Source organism: Suillus clintonianus (genome assembly GCF_016758775.1).
Source record: "Suillus clintonianus strain FC179 chromosome Unknown DEU56scaffold_275, whole genome shotgun sequence".
In the NCBI taxonomy this organism is placed as follows: domain Eukaryota; kingdom Fungi; phylum Basidiomycota; class Agaricomycetes; order Boletales; family Suillaceae; genus Suillus; species Suillus clintonianus.
The window spans coordinates 1-6,982 of record NW_024539499.1 but is presented as its reverse complement, the minus strand read 5'-3'; the positions used below and the strand labels follow the sequence as shown (position 1 = coordinate 6,982).

At 51.1% G+C, this 6,982-nt stretch overlaps 3 protein-coding genes across 3 annotated transcripts; 1 reads left to right on the top strand and 2 right to left on the bottom strand.

The window, feature by feature from the left end:
- Window positions 1-70: 70 nt before the first annotated feature.
- On the bottom strand, window positions 71-1,498 carry DEU56DRAFT_920566 (uncharacterized protein; the record flags this gene model as incomplete). The annotated part of the gene is made up of 5 exons (XM_041358491.1): window positions 71-298; window positions 350-486; window positions 541-873; window positions 932-1,304; window positions 1,358-1,498. The coding sequence occupies 5 exons, from the start codon at window positions 1,496-1,498 to the stop codon at window positions 71-73; spliced, it is 1,212 nt and encodes a 403-aa protein (XP_041200503.1).
- A 1,510-nt stretch (window positions 1,499-3,008) lies between these two features.
- Window positions 3,009-3,685, top strand: DEU56DRAFT_750174 (uncharacterized protein; the record flags this gene model as incomplete). Its single annotated transcript, XM_041349515.1, has 2 exons — window positions 3,009-3,091; window positions 3,145-3,685. Coding segments are annotated over 2 exons (624 nt in total), but the record flags the coding sequence as incomplete, so codon positions are not given.
- A 545-nt stretch (window positions 3,686-4,230) lies between these two features.
- Window positions 4,231-6,913, bottom strand: DEU56DRAFT_762605 (uncharacterized protein; the record flags this gene model as incomplete). The annotated part of the gene is made up of 14 exons (XM_041350739.1): window positions 4,231-4,322; window positions 4,363-4,583; window positions 4,630-4,803; window positions 5,011-5,117; window positions 5,144-5,206; window positions 5,242-5,252; window positions 5,303-5,306; window positions 5,673-5,792; window positions 5,817-6,002; window positions 6,113-6,232; window positions 6,257-6,458; window positions 6,553-6,590; window positions 6,691-6,805; window positions 6,837-6,913. The coding sequence occupies 14 exons, from the start codon at window positions 6,911-6,913 to the stop codon at window positions 4,231-4,233; spliced, it is 1,530 nt and encodes a 509-aa protein (XP_041200501.1).
- Window positions 6,914-6,982: the final 69 nt, after the last annotated feature.

Genomic DNA, 6,982 nt, shown 5'->3' with positions numbered 1-6,982 from the left:
GCGGTTACGTGCTTGGAGCGCATCGACACTCACAGACAGCTGCGAGGTTTGTAAACGTTAGTCAAAACAATCATACATGAACGAATAACTTACTATCGCTGACTGGGAAGGTCTTATCGGTGCTGGATACATTGGATATCTCATCGCTGGAGTCGACGACCAGAACCTTTGGAGGTGCCTTTGCCTTCCCCTTTCCTTTCTTCGACGGGGCCTGCTTCTTTGTCTTGCGTGCCTTGACCGGCTTCTTCCTAACTTCTTGACGTTCAACTACGGTGGCCACGTGTTCGCTGTGGTCCACCTGAGCTACGTTGTTATCATCATTACCTTACATTATGCAAGGATCACTCACCTCATTCTCTGACTCCGGATCCAAGGTTTGTTGACGAGATTGAAGTCGAGGTCCTGTACTGGCCGACATGCGAGGTACATGGTCGCCCCGTAGTTTCGACTTTTTCTCAGATTTTGTAGTTGACGAGGACGCCTGGCCTGCAACACACGTTCAATGCTGGTGCATCAGTTCCAGCGATGTCTGAAACTTACTAGGTTTCGTCACCGTGGTCGACATGCGACGTACCGTCGCAGTGGCTTTGATTCGAGGCTTCTGGGTGATGCAAACCTCAAATGGTTGATGGGACAAATGGTTGATGGCGGTGGGCTGTGCAATTGCGACATCGACGATTGTTGGCTCTGTGACAGTGCTTGACGCTCCTGCTGGCTCTGGGACAGAGCTTGACGCCGCTGCGGCTCTCATGGCATCTATATCCACAATCGCCGCGTTGATCACTTCGTCAATGCTGCGCTTGTGCACGAAAGGGCCACCGCACGAATCGTCGCCATCTGCACACAATGCCTTGTGCAGACTTTGATGTGTCACTGGAGTATACGTAGAATTATAAACCACATACAAACAATGTATAAGTCGATCGCTTACTCGATTTGATTCTCTTGTAATCCTTCTTCGCTCTGAAATCAGCCCAAGTGCGGTTCATCTTCTCCTCGGCAACTCGCTGGTGTGTCGAGGCGAACGCGCTGTTTTCTAATGTCAGCGCGATGTGATAGTCGAGAGCTGCCGACCGCCAATTTGATTCGGTGGCCTTGGCACCACCTTCCTCAACTTCGCGAACAAACGTGGTGATTACTGAAGCAACGTATGAAACGAGGGCGAGGTAAAACTGAACGTCAGGATCGTCGACCGGTATCTCAGGGCGATCGATCAAGGCATCGGCGGTACGCCGAAATACGTCTAGCTGACACATCGTGACCGTGAGGAAGTCGATGCATTTCGCTGGGACTCGAACACTGGTCTAACAATATGTTGAAGCGCGCCACACACAGACGTTTAGCCAATCGAACTTACCTTGGTTTCACCATCGCCCAATGACAACGTTGTCACGTTGTCCTCATCTGCCATCTCCAATGGGTATGTCAGAAGGACATCGGCCATCGACTCATTGCGAGCGTTCATGGTGAGAGCGATTGGGTCTTTCGGTAGAGGCATGGTAGTGGGGCTGATGGTGTGCTAACTTGAAGGTATGATCGCGCACTGGTTCAAAGCTAACCACGTCGTTTTTCCCACAGGCATGCGATCACGTGATCGTAATTAGCCGAAATGTTCATTTTGGGTGAATTGACCAATGACCGACCCTTGCACCTGCGATCAACTGCCTTCCTGCCTTTTCTCCCACTACCAACTGCCTTCCTGCTTTCACCATGGTTGTTATAAAGCCAAACCACTATCGAATGGTTCCCGCAGCAACGCAGCCTGCAGCTGCGACTCAACCTGCATTGCCATCGCAGGTACCACCGCCAGCTGCTTCACAGTCGCAGGCAGATGTAAGCATGGACCGTGCGCCAGCTGCTTCACAGTCGCAGGAAGATGTGGGGATGGACCGTGCGCCAGCAGGATCTGCGAATGTGCGAAGGACTCATCAGCAACCGGCCGCGGTGGGGAATAGAAAAAGCACCCGAGTTCGACGTGCCCCCAAGCAACACAATGCACATTCCATGCACGCGCCTTACGCCCGATTGACCCCGATCAAGCACGAAGACAACATGGAGGTCGATGAAGGTGAGGAGATGGTCGTGGAGCAGCAAAAGGAGGTTTCAGAGATATCGGAGGAAGCAACGTTGGTAAGTCTCAACGCTCCCTGTGCATCAATCATACGAGGCTCACATGGTGCTCAGTTTTGTATATACTGCCACGATATCGGATCATTCATTTGGACGTGCATTGTGCCAACCTGTGGGATCAACGTTTGCGTCAGGAAGGAGCATGGAGATCATGGATGCGTGGACGCTACGCCAAATCCACGTACTGGCAGGCGATTGGTTACAGAAGAGACATTCAAGTGCCCTCAGTGTTATCGCAATGAATCTCAACCCATTCCGGTGAGTACGCTCACGCTATGATACCTATCGCAAAGCGGATGACATCTTTCTACTGACTAGTACATCATATATGGATACTCAGTAAGGCAAGATTATCTCCACCGGAACTACTTCCCCCTTCTCGCCATCTTCTTGACTTGGAGCGGATTTGGCAGTCCTTATGCGTCCAACAACGTCCAGGCCATGCTCAAGGCGCAGTTCACCGTCGATCCATCTAGGGTACGTCGTGGCTTCAACTGCTATCATAGCGAGCAGCCAGCTTAGTGAAAGCAGCTACGCATAGCTACAAGAGCTCTCAAATCTGGGAACAACAATCCACGCGCCATGGATCCCCACTTTCAGTGGCTGGAGAGCGTGAAGTACGAAGGAAATCTCTTACTCTTCATCAATACCCATTCGGATACCGAGACTGGTGACCTTGTCGTTTCCGGTAACCCGAAGCACGCTGGGTCTGTACCGATTCATGAGGTGCGTATCTTGTACTTTTTCGTTCACCGCACGTCATCAGCAACTAATCGAATTCGCTTCAGCTGATAGAAAACTACATCGGAGACCATCATCTGGCAGCTGCCGCACAGGCGATCGCATCAATCAACTCGAAGCCTGGGGTTGGCCCATGCACTCGTGGCCTTGTCATCTGCACGTGTGGAGCGACTGGGAGAGTGCCCAAAAGTGCCGAGCTGTTGAAGAGTTTCGTCGAGAAGTACGTGTATATATTCCAGCATTATAATCGAAATTGACATCTTTTATTATCAGTGACATTTTTGATTTTGTTCTCACTTTTGCAGGCGTCTATACCATGGACACAATCGTTGCGCCCGCCTTGACCCGGTTCGTCGAAAATGTGTACATCTACGACATGAAGATCTGGGACGCACTTGAAAAGTCGTTCGGCGAGGATCTTCACGCACTCAAGCAGGCGCCAGTGATGTTGGCGTTCGCCGACATACGTATTGGCCCGAACAATACTCGCGAACGTGTGGTCGATTCACGGGTGCTCGCGTACTCGAACCTCTTGGATGGCAGGCCTTGGGGCCTGGATATATTCCGTTGCTTGAACGCAAAATGTGGTGCCCCATCCTACAACATCATCTTTCACCCTTACGGCAAAAAGTACTATGGGAGGTACTGGTTGAACACGAACATCAGGTATACCTGCCTCCAGTGCCGCATGACCGTAAACAAGATCCCATGTCCAAAATGGATCCACGCAGCTTTCTCTCAGAATTATGGGCGAGTCTGGTATCAGTGGCCACTGACTGCAGCACAATTACGCGACATTGGTGTCACGCGATGATCCTGGACTACGTCGCTCTTTGTAATGTAGATACAATGTCGTCGTTGCTTTCATATATCGATGTTATATCCCGTCACACTTGCTCAGAATTCTACCACGTAACTGAGTGAACTACAGCCATTGCGCAATCGAGTCCTACACCTGGCGCGTGCTTGCTTCTTTGTAACACCTAACGAAATAATAGGTTTGGGAATCTATTGTGCACATGTGTCTCGGCACCATCACAACATCATGCCTATATCAGACGCTACTGTCGTCTTTGTGAATTGTGGACTTATGAGCAACTGCTTCCATTTTATCGACTTTGCGTGGCACATTATAAGACAAACTACTGTAGCCCTCATAGTATCTCATGTTTCGGCAAAGTCGTACTTCTTGCAATATATCATCCAGCAAGCCAGATATCTGTACATCACCTGCATGTATCCACTTGACTCTATGCGCCGGCCTCATAATAGGCATACAATACGCGCAGGGAGTAGTATACATGTCCACGCAATATTTGATGCATGAACTCGAGACCAGGGCGCAACTTATTTTCAGATTCAACCGGTAAAATACCCTAAAACAAATGTCCCGTCGTCAACCTCCCACAGCATGCCAGCGACACTCTCCAACCCCGAAAATTGGAGTCCAGCTACGAGATGGATTACTCTATGTCTGAGTCAAGCATGTACGTTCAGGCAAGCTGCGCCAACTCGCAGTAAGTGGCATCCTACGCCCGCCCCTCAATTTCTCCGCGATGCAGGTATCAAAGTCCCTCGAGTACACGCGGAGGTACTCGTACAGCATGCCTAGAGCGACGATGGCGAGGAAGGAGAAGACGAACTGGAGGTGCGAACTGATATGCCATTGGGAGAGTACAATGCGCTGGGTTGATGCTTGTGCGCTGCGGCAACTGTGGTTGAGGTTGTGATTGCGGTTGTGGCTGGGGTTAGGGTGACAGTGCAGCGTGGATGAGGACATCATTCTGCGGGGAAGGCGGAGGGGATGTCGTGTGGTGTAGGATTCCTGCGATGAAAGTGGATATGTTAGCGACGTCATCGAGACGAGCGAAATAGAGTTTATAAGTGGCGCTAGAAAAAGCAACAATGATCATGATGCCACCAATGAGCTGCCTTCATGGACGGCATAGGATCCCCTGATGGATGAAAGTAAATATGTTATCGGCGTCATCGAGGGGAACGGTAATGAGTGTATCAATGGCGATTGGAACAATGCAGCATCAGACCACGATGCCACCTGCCCTGCTGGCATTTTTCGAACCACGCGCTAGATTAGAACGTGAGTATTCGACCACAGACAGTGAGCGAGCGAACACGAACCTTGCGTCCACGCCCACAATATTGGGCACATGTGGTGTGGGTCCCTCGTAGCGTCCCTGGATGGCGAGAGACACGATAGGCACTGTTGCTGCAGCAGGTTTGAGCACCTGAAACACGGGGTGAGTGTCAGCACCCGGCGAGTGAAGAACGGGAACGTGCCTCCCACAAGTCGTTGATGCCCATCACCAGGAGCACGCTACAAATGTATTCATAAGATCAGTAAGGGCTGACGAGCACAGCCGCTATAGACGTGGAGGAGATGGGGAGCTGAATCAGAACAGGAGGTACTTACTTACCTATAGGGAATTGTGTACATGAGCGCCGGTGGCAGTACCAGCCAAGGTCCTGGACTGTAAATCCGAGGACCGTCAATCTGCACTAAAGCAGCATGCATCGCGGTCTTTTGGCTGGAGGAGAGGTCGGGTTACCACCCAGACCGAAGGTGGGTGCAAACGGAAGATTGACGGTGCTAATTGTCTGGTAAGGATATTCGTGACATGATTGTGACTCATTACACCAGCAGTCGGAGTTCGATATGTGGGAGTCTGAGTTGAATATCATGGAATGGCGACGTGGCGTGAGACCATCACGTGATTCATGGTTCAAGTCGTTGTCTGAGTTTCAATTACCTTTGTTCTTTCCCTTCACCACTTGTAACGTACCTGAAGACTTGTTGGTCCCGCACTTTGTTGAGTGCATTCTGGCGATGCCAGTGCCTTCAAGTTCACGGCTGTTACTTGTCGCTGGCTACCTTTTCCTGCTCCTTCCTCTTTCGCATTCGCCTGTCCACGCTTCTTGTGACGTACCTTAAGACTTGTTGGTCCCGCACTTTGTTGAGTGCATTCTGGCGATGCCAGTGCCTTCGAGTTCACGGTTGTTACTTGTCGCTGGCTCGCTTCTCCTTCCTCTTCCTCTTTCACATTTGCTTGTGCTCGCTCGCTTCTTGTGACGTACCTTAAGACTTGTTGGTCCCGCACTTTGTTGAGTGCATTCTGGCGATGCCAGTGCCTTCGAGTTCACGGTTGTTACTTGTCGCTGGCTCGCTTCTCCTTCCTCCTCCTCTTTCACATTTGCTTGTGCTCGCTCGCTTCTTGTGACGTACCTTAAGACTTGTTGGTCCCGCACTTTGTTGAGTGCATTCTGGCGATGCCAGTGCCGTCGAGTTCACGGTTGTTACTTGTCGCTGGCTACCTTTTCCTGCTCCTTCCTCTTTCCCATTCGCCTGTCCACGCTTCTTGTGACGTACCTTAAGACTTGTTGGTCCCGCACTTTGTTGAGTGCATTCTGGCGATGCCAGTGCCTTCAAGTTCACGGTTGTTACTTGTCGCTGGCTACCTTTTCCTTCCGCTTCCTCTTTCACATTTGCTTGTGCTCGCTCGCTTCTTGTGATGTACCTTAAGACTTGTTGGTCCCGCACTTTGTTGAGTGCATTCTGGCGATGCCAGTGCCTTCGAGTTCACGGTTGTTACTTGTCGCTGGCTACCTGTTCCTTCCTCTTCCTCTTTCACATTTGCTTGTCCTCGCTCGCTTCTTGTGACGTACCTAACGACTTGTTGGTCCCGCACTGTGTTGAGTGCATTCTGGCGATGCTAGTGTCTTCCAGTCTACACTTGTTGCTTATCGCTGGCTCGCTTCTCCTTCGACTTTCACATTCGCTTGTCCTGGCTTCTTGTGATGTACCTGACGCCTTGGTGGCCCCGCGCTCTGAAGAGTGCATTCTGACAATGTCAGAGCCTTCGACTCTACGGTTGTTGCTTTTCGCTGGCTCGCTTGTCCATCCTGCATGCCTGCCTGCCTGTCAACGCCTGCTCGCTCTTGTCACGTACCTGACGACTAGTCGGTCCCGCGCTTTCTGTACCTGGCTCGCTTGTCCAAGTTGCTTCATATCTGCTTGTCCTCCCATGTCCGTCCTGCACGCCTGCTTCTCCACGCCTGCTCGCTCTTGTTAAGTGCCTGACGACTCGTTGGTTCC